This window comes from Schistocerca nitens, chromosome 2 (assembly GCF_023898315.1).
Source record: "Schistocerca nitens isolate TAMUIC-IGC-003100 chromosome 2, iqSchNite1.1, whole genome shotgun sequence".
Lineage (NCBI taxonomy): Eukaryota > Metazoa > Arthropoda > Insecta > Orthoptera > Acrididae > Schistocerca > Schistocerca nitens.
The window spans coordinates 1109985406-1110006772 of NC_064615.1; the positions used below are offsets into that span (position 1 = coordinate 1109985406).

Here is a 21367-nt window from a genome sequence, read left to right on the forward strand (position 1 = left end):
ATCCATTTTGCTACAGCTATATTGCCCGCCCTGTTTGTACACTATAGCAGATCCAGTTGAACCCCAGCGTTGCTGTACTGTGTAGCTGTTTACGAATTAAGTCAATCATCTCCCTATGTCGGCTATACTCTTCAGTGCATTGAAATTACAATTACCGATGTCAAATCAATCCTCCCCTTACAACTACACATATGTAATATTCTTACGTGAATAGTAGTCTGAGCACTTCCCACAAACGTCTGGTGATATGTTGGAATATAAGCTACAGTAACTTTACGTTCAAGCAGCACTATCATTTATAAGTGTATAGCGACAGAAAAAGTTATATGTCCACACTCGCACCAGTTGGGCGTCGTTCTGCCCAATAGCAGACTCCCTCTCCCCTCCCACCGCCCCACGCCATATTGTCATTATCACATATCTGCAAGGAATAAAGGATGTAATTACAATTAAAAAGCTTCCACAACTTTTTTATTTTCTAGATTTCACCACTTCCGCGAAACCCTTTCGTATTTTTTATACTTGTATATCCATCTATCTCAGTGGCGTCTTACACATTCGGACCGCCATGTTAGAGTTCGTGGTAGTGGATTTCAGCTTTATATCATGTTTAAACGCATAACTATCGTACACCTAACACCAAGGTCATACAAATTTCTTGCCTAAGACATCACTGTGAGAGAATTGTACTAGAGTACGTCCATTCGGCGTTAATTTTCAAGAGTCGAGTAAACGGGTAGAGAAACGTTTGCATACCATAATGTTATCGGAAACTTTTCGGAATTTAATTTCCTATTGCTAAAAACCGTACCAGTTTAAAATTTTGGAGGCGGAACACCTCGAGACGGACCTGATTTAGCCTGCAAAAATAAGTTTGTTTCGAAAAAAAAAAGCACCTGTTACAGCGTCATACAAAGATTTTGTTTGTTACATGTGCGAGAATACCATTACTTCGATCAAGGTTGAAATTATACGAAGCATACTGGACGCTGGATTCTTTTTTCTTCTCAACAAACTAATTTTTGCCAGCTGCATCGGACCTGCCTCGGGGTGTACCGCCTCCAAAATGTTAAACAGGTGCAGTGTTTACCAAGAGAAATTGTGCTTGGAGCCGATACCAAACACTTTTCCGACCTCGGGGAAGATCAGTTTGGATTCCGTAGAAATATTGGAACACGTGAGGCAATACTGACCCTACGACTTATCTTAGAAGCTAGATTAAGGAAAGGCAAATCTACGTTTCTAGCATTTGTAGACTTAAAGTAAGCTTTTGACGACGCTGACTGGCATACTCTCTTTCAAATTCTGAACGTGGCGGGGGTAAAATCCATGGAGTGAAAGGCTATTTACACTTTGTACAGAAAATAGATGGCAGTTACAAGAGTCGAGGGACACGAAAGGGAAGCAGTGGTTGGGAAGGGAGTGAGACAGTGTTGTAGCCTCTCCCCGATGTTATTCAATCTGTATATTGAGCAAGCAGTGAAGGAAACTAAAGAAAAATTTGGAGTAGGTATTAAAATCCATGGAGAAGAAATAAAAACTTTGAGGTTCGCTGATGACATTGTAATGCTGTCAGAGACAGCAAAGGACTAGGAAGAGCAGTTGAACGGAATGGATAGTGTCTTGAAAGGATAATATAAGAGGAACATCAAGAAAAGCAAAACGAGGATAATGGAATGGAATCGAATTAAGTCGGGTGATGCTGAGGGAATTAAATTTGGAAATGAGACACTTAAAGTAGTAAAAGAGTTTTGCTATTTGGGGAGCAAAATAACTGATGATGGTCGAAGTAGAGAGGATATAAAATGTAGACTGGCAATGGCAAGGAAAGCGTTTCTGAAGAGGAGAAATTTGTTAACATCGAGTATAGATTGAAGTGTCAGGAAGTCGTTTCTGAAAGTATTTGTATGGAGCGTAGCCTTGTATGGAAGTGAAACATGGACGATAAATATTTTGGATAAGGAGAGAATAGAAGCTTTTGAAATGTGGTGCTACAGAAGAATGCTGAAGATTAGATGGGTAGATCACATAACTAATGAGGAGGTACTGAATAGGATTGGGGAGACGAGAAGTTTGTGGCACAACTTGACTAGAAGGAGGGATCGGTTGTTAGGACATGTTCTGAGGCATCAAGGGATCACAAATTTAGCATTGGAGGGCAGCGTGGAAGGTAAACATTGTAGAGGGAGACCAAGAGATGAATACACTAAGCAGATTCAGAAGGATGTAGGCTGCAGTAGTTACTGGGAGATGAAGAAGCTTGCACAGGACAGAGTAGCATGGAGAGCTGCATCAAACCAGTCTCAGGACTGAAGACCACAACAACAACAACACATGTAAACATTTCTCTACCGGTTTACTTGGCCCTTCAAAATTAACCCCGAATGGACGTACTGTAGTATATAGCGCTCGCAATGATGTCTTAGACGAGAAATATGTAAGATTTGGATGTTAGATCTACTATGGTTATGTGTTTAAACATGATATAAGGTTCAAATACACTAACACGAACTCCAAGATGACGGTCCGAATACATACGACGCCATTATGCTGGCTTGATTTACAAGTAACAAAAGTATGAAACGGTTTCATGGAAGTGGCAAATTGAAATCAGCGTTTGGTGTCATTGATCGGGAGGCCCCTTGCGTAGCAGGTCCAGTCGCCTTGGTGCAGGTCTCATTACATTCGACGCCACATTGGGCGACCTGTGTGGCGGTTGGGGATAAAATGATGATGAAGACAACACAACACGAAATCCCTGAGCGGAGAAAATCTCCGACCCAGACGAGAATCGAACCCAAGCCCGTAGAACGGCAAGCCGTCACGCTGACCACTCAGCTATCTTTTTTTTATTTTTTTTAATCAAAGACGCTACCCCTTTTTTTAAAAAAAATAGAAGGTGAGGGAGGGCGGGGAAGGCAGAGCGATCAGGGGTCGTAACCCGAGGCCTGGTCACAGTGTCCCCCTCGTCCGTCAAGGAATCAAGGAATCAGGGATGGGAAGGGGAAATCTTTTGTGGGAATTATTATTTATTTATTTTTATTTACTGTTTTTAATACATTCTTAATGTGGTTTTACTTTGTACCACAGCAAAAATAAATGTATCTAGCACCGCACCGTGCTCTGAGAAAAAGAAAACAATATCTCGGCACGTTCTTATAGCGAGGTAATGTATATGGGGAAAACGAAAAAAAAGTGCTTCATACAGGATGCAGAAGGGTGTGTCGCTACTCTCCTTACGCTTCATCATCCAGGTACGTCTTCACGTATGTTATTCCACCGAGAATCGAACTTAGTCTTGTCAGCTCACTCAATGGGTGTCTTCTCCTACCTGTTGATGATCCAGCTGCGTGGAGGGTCGCGTAGGGCACTCCCTAAGTAATTAGAAAAATACTGTCTGTATTTTGGGTTCCGTACGATCTTGCAATGACGTTCTTGTAGGTAGTTCCAAAAGTCGAGTACATCTTTAGGTCCATCGTGAAATAAGTAGTGTACCGCATACGCACGGATCCACGTGACAGCGTTGGTCTTGGCGCGCGGGAAATACTGTTGATCCGGAAATAGTAGAAACCGAGGTGTAATGTGTTCCGGAGTCACTCGTAGAAAATACGACAAAATTTGTCGCACCAAGCGCCATACGTCTGCTGCCGCGCCACATGTGAGACGGTGTTCGTCCGTGTCTGGTATCCCGCAGTCTACGCAGAGAGGCGATTCCGTCATGTTTATCTTGTGGAGGCGTGATCGGGTGATCTGTTTACCATTGACTGTGATGTACCATGTGGAGCGGACGGCAGTGTCCAGTGGAACCGTGTGAATCGTCTTCCACACCACCTTACAATTAACCTGAGGGCTTTTGGTCTCCACGATGTTTGGTGGGCGCCTCTGCTGTAGGACATGATATACATCCCGTGCCGACGCCTGTTTCGTCGGTGGTACTGCGATACGGACATAGCTGTGTTCAATGTAAAAGTTCCCGAAGTAGTAGAAGGGTGGGGGTATGTCTTGCGTCGTCAGTGGGGGCATAAGGGAGGGTGGAGCTAAGGACTCCAACAGCAAACCTGTCAAACTTTCCGGGTGGTGGCGCCACAGCTTGATGTGTGAGCTGACATACAGGGCCACAGCTCTGTCGTGGACATCGACTAGACCAAGACCTCCCCTTTCTGGGGGAAGGGTCAGTGACTCATAACTGACTTTGAAGAGCATGCCTGTACTGACGTAGGCTCCGAATGCCGCTAATAGACGTCGAGCCATCAGTAACGGTATTGGAAGAACACGCGCTATGTGTGGAAGGCGTGAGGCGAGGTAAACATTGACGAAGTGTGTCCTTTGTAGAATGTCGAGGGTCCGCAGACGAAGGTTGAAGATCTGGACCCGAATTTGTTGTAATAAGCGGCGGTAGTTAAGAGCCGCAGTCCGCCGTATGTCGTCGTGAAACTCTATTCCGAGACATTTAATAGTGCCACGAAGCTGCAGGGGTTCGACACACGCTGGGGTCAACCCGTCTCCTATGGCCATGGCGACCAATTTGGCGACGTTGAGACAGCTGCCGGAAGCCACATAGTACGTGGTAATCCATTCTAGTGCTCTGTTGACATCGTCGCGATTGCGGAACACGAGAACCAGGTCGTCTGCATATGCTGTACAGCGAAATGTGACGTCACGTAGGGTAAGACCGGTGAGGCGTTGACGGAGGCCACAGAGGAGCGGTTCCAGTGCCAGAGCATATAGTAACGTCGACAAGGGGCAGCCTTGACGCACGGAGCGGAAGATCGGGAGGGACTGCGAGAGACACCCGTTAACGAGCACTTTGGAAGTCGCCCCTCGGAGGAGGCGCATCACGACGTCTGTGAATTGTTGTGGGTACTGCATGTGCTGGAGAACGGACGTTAGGTACGCGTGATCCACTCGGCTAAAATCTAGTGATGTCAGCGCTCCCGGGATGTGGCGTGCCCTTGCTAGGGCTATTAAGTCACGGTATCGACACAGTGCTGTGTGGATGTTGTTGATACCCCCTAGGGAAGTCTGGTGTGGCGAGATGACGTAAGGTAGGGTCGGTCGTAGACGGTTTGCTAATAGTCTGGTGAATATCTTCATGTCGCAGTTGACGAGTGTTAGCGGGCGGTAATCTTGTATTCGAGCCCCACCTTTAGGTTTGTGAACCGGTATAATTATTCCTTCTACGAAGGTCGCTGGGAGCGGCACCGCGGGAGACATAAGCTCCCGACAGATGTCTGTTAACTTGGGAGCCAGTAAATACTGGAAAGTTCTATAAAACTCCACAGGGAGCCCGTCGGGGCCAGGAGACTTATTCGCCGCTCCTTTACCGATGGCGTCGATAACTTCGTATTCCGTAATGTCGTTCAATAATTCAGTTTGTAAATTCTGTGGGACAATGCCGTAAACCAGTTGTGAGACTTCTATCATCGTCGTCGGGTCGGAACATAGAGCAGAATAAAGTCGTGCGTAATGGTCGAAGAAGGCTGCAGCAATATCGCGTTGTGTGGTGTGATGACGGCCGTCCTCAGTGGTGACGGCATGTATCAGCGCCCGTCTTCGCAATGTACGTTCTCGGATGACGTGGTACATGGTGGGTCGTTCCGTTGCGAGTCTGTCTTGTGTTCGCGCTCGGATGATCGTCCCTTCGAGGTGTCGGCGCATATGGGCTACGATCTGTGCTTTCGCACGCTGAACTGTCAACTGTCGTTCCGGTGTGAGTGGCAAGGAGGCGCATTCGCGAAGGACGGTGAAATAAAAATCAAGGGTCTGCCGCTTCCAAGCAGCAGTCTCACGACCATACGTAATAAAGGTTCGCCGTAGGGCCGGCTTGGCGCAGGTTAACCACCAACTAATCGACGTAGGATACGTTGGGAGGCGGCGGACGCACAAACTCCACGTGTCTTCGATGGCGCGTCGACAATCCGGAGAAGCGAGATGAGCAAGGTTTAATTTCCAGGGATGTCGGCTGCGCCACACCCGTTGGCGACGAAGGGTGACGGCACATATACAGGCCTCGTGATCAGAAAAGGCTACTGGCCACACCTCCGCGCCACTCACCGTTGCCGCGAGAGAACGGGAGACGTAAATCCTATCGATGCGACTAGACGAGTGACTCGTGAAATGGGTGTATCCCGGTCTATTGCCTCGGACATGTTCCCACGTATCTACCAGCTGGAGATCGCCGATGAGTGTCCCAAGTTCGGGGCACGGTGAATGGCAGCTGATCTTTAGGTGCTTGGGTGCAATTGAAATCGCCCTCTAATATCAAGTCATCGTGCCTGCCCTGAAAAAGCGGTGCTATTCCTTCTGCGAAGAAGAGCGATCGGTCACGACGGCGATTCGTTCCGGAAGGGGCGTACACATTGATAAACCGGACGCCTTGCACCGTTACGGCCATTCCTCTAGCGGCGGGGAGATATCGGACTTCGTCCGCCTCGAGGCCCTCTCTGAGGAGAATTGCGACCCCACTGTTAGTTGGCGAGGCGTAGGACACATGAGCCGTATAACCATACATACCCGGGAAATCGGCGACGAAGACTTCTTGGAGAAAGACAATGTCAACGTCTGCTGCATTGAGCATGTCTTGGAGCAGCGACAACTTCGTACGTGTCCGAATGGTGTTAATGTTGATGGTCGTTAAGCGATAGGTCTGTAGATCGTCTCCTGCGGTGGGGGCCGCCGTCAGTGTCGCCGTAAAAGGTGGGGCCTGTGATCTGCTGGCCGCGTCCGCGCCATCATCTGTTGCTACTCGGGAGGGGCCGAGGTGTGGGAGGAGAGAACTCTCTCCTCGTCCACCACAGGGGGCGTAGAATCGTCTTCAATGTCATCCGCCCAAGGTCCGTAAGTTAACGGTGGCTGCGGTAGAACACTCGTGGGCTGAGTGACTAAGGGTGAATCCGCAGTTGTTTCCGGTTGTGTACCAACGGCGGGCGCTGTGCTGGCCATTCGTTTGTCCGAGAGAGCGGAATCGGGTTTGTCAAAATCAGACAAAGTGACAGGTGAGGGCGATCTCGTGTCATTCATTTTCCTCGTCGTTTCGTCGGCCGTCCGGTCGTCAACTGGAGAAGACGTCCGCTGGAGGCAATCGTCTGAGGGTGTGCGACGTCGCTTTTTATGTTTTCTCGGTGACCTTTGTTTGCGGACGTGGGTTTCTGCGTCCGAAAGAGTTTGTGGTTCCCGTATAGCATCCCCCTCAGGTATAAAGGCGGAGGTCGGTACAACCCTAGCGTCGAGTTCCATTCTCTCGTCCGAATCTTCATGTGGAGTCGATGGGCGGCGTTCTTCAACCTCTGCAGACACCATAATGGGGTTGGTCAATCCAGGACCGGCGACAGGTGCGCATTCTAACGCTTTCTGTCTTCCGGGGAGGTTGTCGTCTGTCATGACGGCCGATCGTGTCACCTCTGCGTAATTGAGGGGGAGGGCCGTGAGCGTAGGAGGTGGTGTTGTGTCATGCAATGGAAGTTGTGTAACCCGACGTTGAATACACGCCGAGCGCACATGACCCTCCTGGCCGCAACCAGAACAAGTACGAGGTTGTCCGTCGTACATTACTATTGCTCGACAGCCACCTATGACTAAGTAGGACGGCACATGTTTCTTTAATTCAATTTTCACTTGGCGGACGCCGTTGAGGACCCGGTACGTCTCGAAGGTGTTCCATTTTTCGGCCACGTGGCTAATTACCGTCCCATAAGGGCGGAAAGCTGAGGTAACGACGTCCGGCGGTACTTCGAAAGGCAGTTCGAAGACTCTTAGTGTGCCTAATCCTAGTCCAGCATGGCCAACAGTAACCTCTCCGGTGTGACCATCGGAGTGTTTGAACTTGAGAGTGTTCGCGCATCTGTTCACAACTGCGTGACATAACTCGTCATCGACCATCTTGACGTAAACGACGCTACTTGTGATGGATAGGTGGATACCGATGATGTGCTGTGTTGGTATCTGAACTTCGTCACGGATGAATCGTTCGACTTCAAAGGCTCGTGGTCGTGCGTAGTCGGGCTGGAAGCTGACCTTGATGGTAGCTTTTCTGTACGAATGAGCCATGGCGACTCAGTGTTAACGGACGCGAGTATTAGCTGCGGCGAGGAAGTAAACAAAGTAGGCGCGCTCGCGACTCTGCGGACGGGACGTAAACAAGACGTCCTCGCCGCTCACCGGCCGAAGGCAGACTGAAATTGTGTGCCGGACCGAGACTCGAAATCACGCTGACCACTCAGCTATCGGGGCGGACATGGAAGTGGCGAAAACGAGGAAATATGAGGTGCATTCAAATGAAACCTGGTCATTGCGTCTACCTCTGCCTTACACGGAAGGTGGGACTATGTAACTGCGGGTACGGTGGCGCTATCTACTGGCAGAGAGACTGACGCATGGTCACCGTTTGATGTTGCATAGCGCCAGCGTGGTTGCTCGCCTAAGAGAAGGTGCTCACACAAGTTATCGTCCACTACCGAAATGTATCGACGGATGAAGGCTGTGTCAGGTGAGTACTGCCTGAGTCGTTCAAGTGTTGTGGAACGGCGCAAACGATTCCTTGAGTGGCGCCAGGCACTGGAAGACGATGCACGTCCTGGACAGACTCGTCGTGTCATCACACCGGAAACGGTTGCGGAAGTGAATGCTTTAGTCTTGGACAACCGCAGAATCACCGTGGACGGGATCTATCGGTTACTGCGTATTAGCGTGGGCGATGCACCATAATGCACCATAATGCATCAACCCTTGAACTTTCAAAAAATCTGTGCGCAGTGGGTTCCCCACCAACTGACCGCCAAACAGCGCAGTGCTGGAATGTCGCTGTCTTTGAGTCATCTGTAACGTTATCATAAGGAGAAATACGGATTTCTGTCACGTACTGTCACAGGTGACGAAACATAGTGTCACCACCTTGAACCGGAAGGCAAGTGTCAGAGCGAGCACCTCCGAAGAAATCAAAGGCCGTGCACACCACTTCTGGTAAGGTCATGACGTCCTTTGGTGATCGCAAGAGCCAACTGCTTGTCGAGTTCGTGGAAAGGGCAACCACCATCAATGCGCAGCGTTATCGAGTCACTTTATAGAACCTTGGACGAACCATTTAGTCGAAACGACGAGCAGGTTATTGGTTCAAATGGCTGTAAGCACTAAGGGACTTAACATCTGAGGTCATCAGTCCCCTAGACTTAGAACTACTTAAACGTAACTAACCTAAGGACATCACACACATCCATGCCAGAGAAGGATTCTAACCTGCGACCGTAGCAGCAGCGCGGTTCAGGACTGAAGCGCCTAGAACCGCTCGGCCACAGCGGCCAGCGAGGCATGTTGTCCAATGGCTTTTATCCTCCTGCATGATAATGCCTGCCCACACACGGCCGGTGCGGTGAAGGCGACATTGCAGCAGCGTGGGAAACGCTGGATCATCCATCTTGCAGTCCCGAACTTTCACGGCATGACTTTCATGTGTTTGGAACTCTAAAACAAGCCATTCGCCGACATCGATTCGCAACGGACGACGAAGAACATAACTGGGTCCAGGGCTGGATCTGACAGCTTCTTCGAGGATGGAAACGAATGGGATAAATGTGCCAACAGTTTTGGCGACTATTTTTGAGTATGTGTGCTGTGTATAACTAAATTTTTGAGTTAATAAAATAGTTACCTTCAGTTTACACTAGAGATGGGGTTTAATTTGAATGCCCGGGATACGACATGTCCAACAAAAGTAACTAAGTCTGGTTGTAAGGGAGGTATAGAATTGAAGTGGAAAATTTCGATTTCACTGCTTTAATTGCCATAAAGGGGATGTAAGCTTTTATGTGGAAAATTATGAGAATGGTATAGATATTGATAATTCCAGAGCCAAAGCCGTCGACAGGAGTCATTTCCAATAATATGTTCATTGTCAAATGGCATCTTAATATTTAATTGTAATTACACTGATAAATATGTGGCTGGTCTCTTAGGACGACTCTGCCTGAAGTCTGGGTGTTTGGCAGAAGTAGCCGGTGGTTAGAATGAATTGGCATTTCTGGATTAAGGTGCAAATCATCGCTAAGCCTCATGAACCAGTCAACTGGGGTAACCCGTGTCGCCCTCTAGGTGGGTGGATAGCCAACTAATACTCAGTATGTGTTGGGCAGCCTAAATGATCACATTCATTGTTATTCCCCCAATTTTAGGTTCATATTTGCGAAGATTCAGTATCAATCACTAACAAGCGTTGGCGCTGGAGGTATTGATAAAATCCAAATTCCTGCCATTCCAATCATCCCCAGACGCCTCCACAGCTGGGCATTCCTGTCTGGTGGGCCGAGTCAGGCTGCTGACATGGCGCGGTCGCTGAGACGTGAGTACACGGCGGCAACCAGTGCTGCGCGGTTTCTGGCCTGGGGCGCTGCATGTGGACTTCCCGAAGTGAGAGCGTCGCATTTGCTACTGTTCCAGCGATCTCCGACCCCTAACTGTGGTAACTACTACTGCAGAATGGAACACGGTTTAACTATGTGATATATACTGCTCCTCAGTAGCGTCCAGTGGACTCTGTCTTGCAGTGGAAAGATGGTATTCGTTGTTGTTACTGTACTGCCACATGGTAGACCGTTCCTTCTCCTTCTTCGTCTCGCTGTAGCTGAGAAAACCAACTTAGGGTTTGTGTAGCGCTTCAAAAACCCAACCACATCATCAAATTCCCGATTGAAAAATTTATTGTTCCTGATAGTGGTATTATGAGCATACATACCAACTAAACCCCTCCGCACATTGTTTAAGTACATATCATGCAATTCAGCAGAAATTTGAAATTTTCAGCTACCTCTAATGTAGTGGATTTCTTACCAATTGACCCAACTGTCCCTGTATCCACCAACAGGAGGCAAGTGAATAAAACTCCAGAAGGGATTGGAAACTGGGCACTTATATGGTCGAATCGCACCAAATGTAGCATTCCTAATATCCATCAATCGGTTACAAGATAAAACTGGCCGCACACAGATGGTATTGATTTAACTAATTAATAAATCAATCCAGTAGAGTAAGGGAATACTTCCAAGACATCCACAGCTGGGTGCTTTCCAGGTATCCACTAGTTTGTTCAGGAGAAAGAAGGAATTAGAGGGATAAGTGCGGCACACAACACACACTACCTACTTTTTCTCAAATACCTTTTTTCCATCTGTTACCAGTTTCCATTGCTATGGAAGTGAGAGAACAAGTGGATATAGCGACCACCAGCGCCAGGTAGGTGAGAGGGCCATCGAGGGATGGACGGGATGAGGTGTGGTCTGTGTGTGTTTGCACTCGTTAGTTCACACAAACAGGAAGTAATTACTTGAGACAGATGGAGAGAGACGAGGGGGGGGGGGGGGACAGGAGGGACAGAGAGGCAAGAATTGAGTCTGGTATCAATTCTGAAAGGAATATCACTGCCTGATTCTTTGTTTGCAGAGTATTAGTGCTATCTCACAGTTGCGACGGTCCCTGGGATGCACTGTGCAGTGAGATTGGTCCGGCAGTCAGTCACATGATCGAGAGCTCTTTCACCAGACATGTGCAGTACAGTCTGCCCCTACGTATGATGAGTGTTTCATGGCAGTATTCAATGTGTGACCACACAAAGAAAGCGCCACAAATGTTTAAAAATTCCATACTGCATTGTCATCCAGAAACTGCTTAAAGAACCAGTATTACATACACTATAACCAATTTTCTGACAAACCTTGTAAATGAATAAATAACTTTATTACACATAATCCTTTCCCTGCCATAAATTTTTTTTTAAATGTTCGATACACCCCAAACGATTTCCTGTCAAGTAGAAATCAACTGAGTCTTTTTCCCCCAATTCCAGATTGGGGGAGGCGAGAGGATCTGGAGGAGGCAACAGTGGCTCGTAGTTTTCCCAGAGGAGGAGAGGTTAATTAATTGTTCAGTTTAATTTATTAGTGCATTAGTTACATGTCGAAAGTGTGTTTGTATCACTGAGGGGATTTCCTGGAGGGGTGGAGGACGAGGAGGGGGAGGTGTGAGGGATTTCTCAGAAGAATGAGTTACCCTCAGGGAGTCATAAATCAACCTCCAGGGCATCATAAATCAATTAACAGAACAGTAGGGTACTGGCTGGATAAAGAAATAGATGATGCAGATGCAGGTCTAAGTTATAAGCTAAAAATTAAATTGGGCATTATTAAAACTACACCTAACAAAAATAAGGAACGAGTTATTTTCTACGTGTGAACGTATATGCAAACGTTACTACATATTTTGTACAAAGACATTTAATAATCGCTAACCCACCAAGAATCCTAAGACATTTCCTATATACATTGATCTATGTTCTTGTATTTCGGATAGGGGAAGTGGATGGTTGGATGATCTTGAAAGTAGTTGTAATTACGGAGTTGAAAGCGTAGCGACCCCCTTTTCTTACCTATATGAAATGTGTAAAAGCGCGAAACCTAGAAATATTACGAAAATTGACTGAGAGTACACAAAATTAGAGAAAAATTACCATGAAACGTGCACAGACCGAAATCAATAAAACTGTGTGTCCTGGACGAAAGTGGATTGATGTTACATATAAACACCTTAATAGTGGAAAGAGGGGGCATTCTAGAGAGGTGGTCTCAAGGTGAAACGGTCATAGCATCCTGCACATGAGCAGTACAACCTAACATTGATTGGACCATGACTTCACTGTGGAAGAAGAACGTTACAAGGAGAAGTGGTAAACTGCGATAAGACTGTTACATCTTCTCTGGCTACTGATAGTTTTGTTTATTACTTCGTAAAATGTCGCTCTTTCTTAGTATGCATTTTCAGCTGCCAACAATCATTTTATAGGACTGTTAGGAATATACTACAATTTACAAACCGAAACATCTTATCGGTAGAGTCTACGTGATCAGTATGCTGTAACCTTTGTCGAGAACTGACAACTAATGAGGTGACCTACGGCTATATCATGCAAAACAGTGCAAGAACATGGAGAGCCAATGAGTCAGAGGCAGTATTAAGAAATACTGTATTTGTTCCTTAGCAAGGGTGTAACAAAATTCAATTTGCAGCAACTTCAAAATGTAGAGGGCATCGTCGTCTTTTTATTACCTACATGGAGATCTATAGTGAGTTAGAACATCAGCCACAACTCGTCTATGATTCTGAAATTTGGAGTAAGTGTTCTATTGCGTCTTTTACGTAGAACTGTCTATCGGTTCCAATATTTGCGAATGATCCCTTTGATTTCTTTATAAATGTTTTTTCTTGGTGACCAATATTTTTTAACCATGTTCGCAAATCACTGTCTCTTTGTCGACGGTCTCAAGATCATCTAATTTTCTTGATGTCAGCAGCGCTAAAGGGTTTCTCTCACGTGACTGTTGTGAAACTAGTTCTTCGGTCCAGTTATCTCATGATGGATTTAATATTATTTTACAAGATTGCTTGTTCTTACTGTCGATAATGTAAGTGAACATTTCCTGGTTTGTGCTAGCTGTATGGAAGTAGTCCCTTTCTGCTAAAGTATAGTTGAGCTGCATCCGTGTAATTCAATTTAGGCTAAAATTGAATGACTTTACGACCGGCGCGTCCAATTCTGGCACCATGTGCAAGCATACAGGCATCAGGCTAACTGGACAACCGTTCGTTACTTTCGTCTATGTGTACTTGCAGTTACGTTTTATTTGAATTTCGCCTAACCTAATAATTTTGCTCGCGCAAGCACGAGGAGACTTTCTGTCCCAACTTTGCCATGTATATTCCATTTACTGTTGAACATCGTTTCTAGTGTAATGTGAAAGTTATTTGAAGCTCTCGCTCCGGCAGATGACAACTAACACTTCAATAACCTTGTAACCTCCCCACGTAAAATAATTCACCGCAACCTCTCAACAGAAAATGTTAACATAAATAATATTCACGTTAAGTGTAACCTCCCCACAAAATAAATTGAAATTAAATAATTATTATGGACAGCGATTCTAATTTTTGTGTGACCTCAGAACAAAATTGGTTCCCATTTACAATCTCCGTGCACAAATGCATTCACATTTAATGTACCCACAAAATTCTTTTCTCATTTAATGTAAGCTCGAAACAGAAAAATTCCTAAAGCTCGTAATAAAAAAATAAATTCAGTAACCTGGTAAATTTTAGGACGACAGCAGTGCTGCATCATGGCCCTGTAAGATCATTCTGAATAAAAAAAAAACAAAAAATTCTTACCTCAATAAAAACGGCGAATATATCTGCTCTCACCTAAAAAATTTTCGGCACAGCTCCGTGCAATGCTGCCCTATACATTTGTGATTCGTGAAAGAATGATCATGCATTGGATAAATTCTTTAAATTGAAATGAATGCTTTTAAAAAAAATTACTTTATATTACAAAAATTATTATTAGGGCATTTTTAAAACATTTGGATGACAGTTCACATACATTACTACATATGCGCGAGGCTGCTTTTTACCTTATACAATAATACTCAGGCTCCGGACTCCCGACCAGAGCAGACTCCAGACAAGCGCAAACAACCTCAGACTAGCGACTAGCAACAACTAACTGCTACAGTTACACAGTTCGTACTACAGTCAACACTGCTCTCTGGTCAGCGATTCTCATATCGCAGGCAGCGCATACCTCTTACAACCTCACGTCCCATATTTGATATTACATCAGTTTCAGTTATTGGGTTTTCAGATTACGAATTTTTACCTGGAGATCTTGGGGAATTTCGATTCACAGTCAAAAAAATGTATTCCACATGCCCTCTCTTCCCTCTTGGCCGCTTCTGGTCTTTGGTGGACACTGGGGTAACTGTACGAGTCTCCGCAGCTCGTGGATTCTTCAGGTAAGCCCTGCACCGAACTGACGAAGTTTCTGCTTTAGACTACTTGGCTCCAGTTCATAGCAACATGCTCGGGCTGTACATAGTCTCTTACTGTACGTTCGTGGTATACATATCTCCAATATGAATATACCTGAACTGGGGTAATTTGATGTCAAGCAATAGATATTCCAGTTCGCGTTCGTTATTCAGTACAAGATAATGAAGTCAGAAAAGCGGCGATATATACAAGCGACTTGAGACTCAACCATGTCCAAATGATACTGCTTTTGGAAAGCCTGGCAAATAGTTGTTCACAGGTGGCTCGATGACATGAGGCATCCTTGCAGAAGCTGTGTAGTTTAGAACGATAAATATGAGCCTCTTCTCTTTGCCACCCACAGAAAAATCCGTGCTAACACCTATGTTACTTGCTTTCTGACAGATCATACAATATGAAACATGTCGACAGACTCTTGATATCTACCGATTCCATGAATACCCTCTTTCCCGTTGCTTGGAGAAAAAACTGCGAACTATCTAGCGCAGGACGTCCTAAGACGTCTTGTTACGTCGCAAGAACTCCATAAATCGAAGTTTCGGTGAATATCGCGCTGCTCAGATTGCCCGACAGGAGCAACACACTTCAATTTTCCTTCTTCAAATGGTTCAATTGGCTCTAATCACTATGGGACTTAACATCTAAGGACATCAGTCCCCTAGACTTAGAGTTACTTAAACCTAACTAACCTAAGGACAGCACACACATCCATGCCCGAGGCAGGATTCGAACCTGCGACCGTAGCGGTAGCGCGGATCTTGAATGAAACGCCTAGAACTGCTCGGTCACAGCGGCCGGCGTGAGATCCTATCTGAATTGTGGTTACTGTTCATTTGAAGAGCTGATCTTTTAGTTTCTGATGTACTGAGAAAAGTACAACAACGAGCAGAACACCGACTGAAGTCCTAAAAATTGTTTATTTGTCATAGTGATTTGCTTTAAGTTCTTTGAAGAATTCTGAAAACGTAAGTTTTTGGTTGTTACCTGTTATGTGCTTTAATTCGATTAGTCAGAGGTAAAAGCTGAACATTGAATGACTATGTTAAGTTTCTTTACATATATGATCAAGTTAAGTGAGACTACGTGTCTTCACGAATTCCAAGGTTCTAGGGAGAGACACAAAAATATTATCATCCTTCGTGGCAACAGCTTCTTTGTTTATGGAATTACGACACTCACGTGTGTAGGATTGCAGTTTGTTAAATGGAAAACTTGATCTATCTCGTAATGATCTTTCTTCTTCTCTCCCTTGCAGATTCGACAAATCTGTCGTTTATTTCTTGCAGGCTCGAGAACTGAAGGACGCTCCGGGTACGCTCTATCCGTTTCAATGTGACGTCAGCTGCGAGGAGAATGTTCTGCGCGCCTTCAAATGGATCAAAGAGAATTTAGGAGGGGTCGATGTTCTTATCAACAGCGCCGGCGTTTGCAGAGAAAACCTTCCAACAAGTAAGTGAGCCACAGTTCGTCTCCATTCAAGTAAGAACCTTGAGACGTCATGAAGCTGCAATGAATCTGGAAAGAGATTTATGGTTTATATGGACAGGTGGTAAATTACGCACAGAATCGGTGCTGTAATTGTTCTTGTACGCTTACTGTTTCTCCATGGCCACGGCTGGATGTCTTGTTTATCTCGTGTGATATGTTTGAGACACAGAGCAAGGATCGGGATTAATTTAAGGAAACATGTGGAAGGGTGGGCCAACTTCGTGCGCCATTTATGATTCCCCTCAAAAAAGAAAGAAAAATTAATAACAATTCTATCATAAGCCAACTAACAGTTCTAACAGTTACCAAGAATCTTGTTAAGTTAACGCAGATAACTGAGGTTTTTAAAGTAATATCGCAATGCATAATGACATTTGCACTATACGTAAAATTACAAGTGGTACTCTGAGAACATGTCAACCGTGCAACACAGTGATGGCCCGATTACAAAGCCGCGTGGAGTGGCCGCGCGGTTTGAGGCGTCATGTCACGGAGTGCGTGGCCCCCCCTGCTGGAGGTTCGAGTCCTCCCTCGGGCATGGGTATGTGTGTTGTTCTTATTATAAGTTAGTTTAAGTAGTGTGTAAGTCTAGGGACCGATCACCTAAGCAGTTTGGTTCCTTAGGAATTCACACACACCGATTACAAACAACTTACGAAAGAAACGGGTGGCAGGGCTGTGCCCGGTCTTCTAGCAGCACAACTGTGGGCTATCCCCACAACAGGACTTCAATTTAAGTTCAACAAACGACAAGTAAGCTCCAGACCTGCTCCGAGGCAAACATTGGACACAAGTATATATAATGTTGGTGTCCAAAGTCTACTAGCCACCTCACACTAGGTGGTAAACAATCATGTTAAATCTTCCTTTTACTAACAATAATGGGGAGCGTAAGGCAAACGACAACACTCTGATGTCAAAGACATTGTTATTCTGCTCCCATATAGACAAGAAAACGACAAGGTGGCCAAACGCAATCGTCGTCTAAAAACCGTGCAAACTGTAATACTTCACAGATTGGCTACAAGGCTGTTACACACAAATCAAGTACTGAATAAGCTACTGGGCCCCTAAAACAAAATAAACTACTGGCCCCCTAAAACACTATTAAAATGATATTGACAATTAAACGCATAGTTTTTTTTAAAGAAATCAAGAAGCTCTCTGCTCAGTTTGCCCAAAGCCTTTCATCACACTCCCACAAGGATCTTACAATAACAGAAACACTGACAAAAGTAGTTTCTCAAAATCACTGAAGGCAAAACCCAAGTCCTAACCCAGCAAAAACCCCGCCACGGCATGATACCAAAAGAATGGCAATAAACTCCTCAGCTTGAGGTTGAAATGGGAGATCCGCAGAAGCGTGTGTGACCTGCCAACACTTAGGCCTCGTGCGTTGACGGGAAAGCCGCCGAAGCAGAAGGGAAACGCGTCGCTGCATCGGACCAACGGAACAGTAAGGCCCCAACCGCTTCCGATACGAAGCTGTCAACAAACAGCAGAAGAGATTGATAGAAATTAAAATGCACAGTCGTATTTTAACGGACAATTAAAATTATTTTCAAGGAAACCAACTATTAAAACTCCAGTATAGGAGGAGGAGGAGGAGGAGATTAGTGTTTAACGTCCCGTCGACAACCAGGTCATTAGAGACGGAGCGCAAGCTCGGGTTAGGGAAGGACGGGGAAGGAAATCGGCCGTGCCCTTTCAAAGGAACCATCCCGGCATTTGGCTGAAAGGATTTAGGGAAATCACGGAAAACCTAAATCAGGATATCCGGAGACGGGATTGAACCGTCGTCCTCCAGCGGCCCGCTCATAAACATTGCAAGTTAACCTTCCCAGAAAATGTAAACAGTCATTTAAAACAGTAATTACATAATAATTGAAACAAGGCAAAAAGACAAGTTGTACCTTTACTGGGGCCTCTTAGTAACTAAAGGACACTGTAATTTGCTACGCGCCAAATGGCAGATCGTCGGTTAAAATGTACACCTATAATCCGAAGGGCTCATCAACATGGAGTGGGGGTGTGTGCAAACACACACACACAACATACACACACACGCACACGCACACACACACGCACACACACACGCACACGCACACGCACACGCACACACACACACACACACACACACACACACACACATGACCTACACGTGCATATCTTGAGGCTGACTGCACAGCACTTCAGTTACAAGCCAAAACCAATAACTCGTTCTAGGAAGGGCCATTAGGTCTACAAAAAACAAAAATTACACTCACTAGTATCAAATACTCAATGATAACAATGCTTTCAGGTACTAGATCACCATTGCAAAATACTACCTTGGCGCTTACAAAAAACTCCAGACTGACACACACAGGCCCAAAAGGTGTCACTGAAAGCATTAAAGAACCGGATTCCTAGCCAGCTAGCACTGTAGGAGAATTAACAGTCTTTAAGTAGAGTGGTTACTGAACAGTCTTCGTACGTGATTTCACATAAATGCGAAGGAGGTCAATAGCTTCAGGACTCCAAGTAGGCACTGGATAATTCTGCCCTCCTGCTCATAGCTGCTAACAAGAGGTTCAGTACACCTCGGCGTATTTAGGCCACCACAATTAACTAATGCATTTCGCGACGAGAGCCGCTCTTTGCCCTCTCAGCTCGCCAGCAGCAACGGTAAACGCTGGAGGAAAAGGCGGGCACCAGCGGACTAACGGTCAACGGTTTCAACTCTCTGCAACCGTCAGTACGCCGGGTAATCAGACACACCCGTCCAGATCCGTCTTCCATACACCACTCCTTACCACACAGCCCCAGAGGTAACACACAACCAAGCAAAGATGATACGACGAGGGCCACAATCGATGGAACACGCAGAAATGGCGCCATTACGATCGCGCGCGCGGCCTCATAGAAGCCACCACTGCTCATTTTTGTTGTACAAACTACGTGTAGCATAAGAAGCAAAACTGTCACATAATATTGATACAATTTTCAATAAAGCATTGTTCAGTTCACAAAGTTTGATACGCTCAGTCAATGAAAGAAGAAAAGAGGCAGCAGGTACAACACAGAAAAGAATCATAAGCTACTCTGGGAAAATGCCGAAAGCAAACCAGCCGTCTACGACGTTCCAAGATGGCAGATGAGGCAGTTCCACGATGAAATAGTAAAGGCAGTGTGTGCCGGTAAGCCATATCATGAGCCCAGCAATAGACTACGTAGCCAAAGAAAACTAATAGTATTGGGCGTTCACAGGAGGGCAGATAAGGCAATGCCATGTTGAAACGGCAAACACAATGCGAGATAAACCAGTTGTTGTGACTAGCGATAGGACACGTAGCTGTTGTTCATAGCTCATGGAATTTGAACGAAAAATAAACAGGAGGAATTTCTTAGGACACACACACACACGAGGGAGGCTTAATTTCGCCCTATATACGTATAAGCAGGAACTACCTCGAACTGGGACACAGGCTGACAATTACAGTAACTGTAGTATTGCAGTATGAGGGTGATACCCACCTATTACAGTATTCCAATCTGTGGAATTTGCCTCATATAACGCCCATCTGCTAGTCTGTTTTGTTCTGATCTCTGGTAATTTCCGTACAGCGACAGTTACAATCAATCCATTATACAGCTGATACTTGCGCATAACCGCAACTTCGAATACATTTCATATTACTGAAGGCTGTCGTCCGTTGATTAACAGTGGCAGTAGCGGCTCAAGATTGGACCTATCTGGCTGGGGTCTGAATGAGTCTCCAAGACATGTGGTGTACAGGCCTAGACAGTTATCCTGGTACGCGACACAGATTAATATAGCGTTACTATAGCCAGAATAAACAGCCATTCGGTATGATTATCTCTGATCTCAGATAGTTGTTACTTTCCTCGACGCCTTCCCAACAATTGGAAAAATCTTATTAAATAAATATCACCTATTTTACACACACTGATAAGCCAAAACATAATGATCAATTGCTTAGAAGTCTGTTGGTCCACATTTGGAAAGCGGCGACTCTGCGTGCAGTGGATTCTAGAAGATCGTGATAGGTTTTCTGATGTTTTCCACGGTCAAATATTATTTTTAAGCATACGTGAGGAAAAATTTTAATTCCAAATGATTACTGTGTGATTGTAAATCTTCGAAAATGAAGAAAAATCTTTTTTATTAATAATTTGTGGAAAAAAATTTGTCTCATGTTCTCGCCAATTAAGAACTTCCGAGCCGTCATACAGATTCGAATTTTGGGGCATGGATTACCCGGAAGACCAATGAGTGATCACAAAGTCCCATTACCCCCTATGGAGTGTCCGTATATACTTAGACAGTGACACTGTGTTTATATGGCAGCATGACAGAGGACAACTTTGAGGTTGTGTGACTGTTCTTAATTATTTATTCCAGAGTGTCTGGGTACGTCATCGTTTTCACAACATAGTATGATTCTCTTACATGTAAGATGTGAAATTCTCCTCCAAATTTCTTGCATGATGGCAGTAAACGTACGTCGAATAGAATTCTTACACATTTCTGTCTCGCAACGTGCGACAGAAACCTTCGGTTTAATGAACCCCTTAAAACGAATTGCACACTGGATGACAGATCAAGACTTCGGAGCGGCCACTCCAAAGGTACAGGCGTATGGACAGAACAACATCCAGTCCGTTTATAATGAAATATCTCACTGAAGCATTTTCTAACGGCGATAACAGAATGGACTGGTGACCTATCCTGCTGAAACCACATACAATCGAGAAGTTTCCGATCGTGCAGATGCGGTATAAACCAATCACGTTACATGGTGATATAAGCAGTGTGATTCACAGGACCGTTGAAGAAATATGGAGCTACCAAGTGGGTTGCAGACATTGCATCCAATGTCATGATATATGGTGGGTTGTGTTCAAGTTCATCTTAAAAATATTGGTGTTCTTTATTCCAGAAACGTTTCTGGCTCTTGCACCGCGATATATTGCACACTTGTCCGAGAAAAACACTTTGCCCCTTGAAGGA

The 21367-nt window shown here is 45.3% G+C and overlaps 1 protein-coding gene across 1 annotated transcript in view; it reads left to right on the forward strand.

Annotated features, from left to right (window-relative positions):
- LOC126235576 (dehydrogenase/reductase SDR family member 11-like) overlaps positions 1 to 21367 on the forward strand; it is a 51034-nt gene that overhangs the window by 10473 nt on the left and 19194 nt on the right. The window contains exon 2 of the mRNA XM_049944293.1: positions 16152 to 16314. Coding sequence (XP_049800250.1) covers positions 16152 to 16314 — 163 coding nt within the window. The remainder of the gene's footprint in view (positions 1 to 16151; positions 16315 to 21367) is intronic.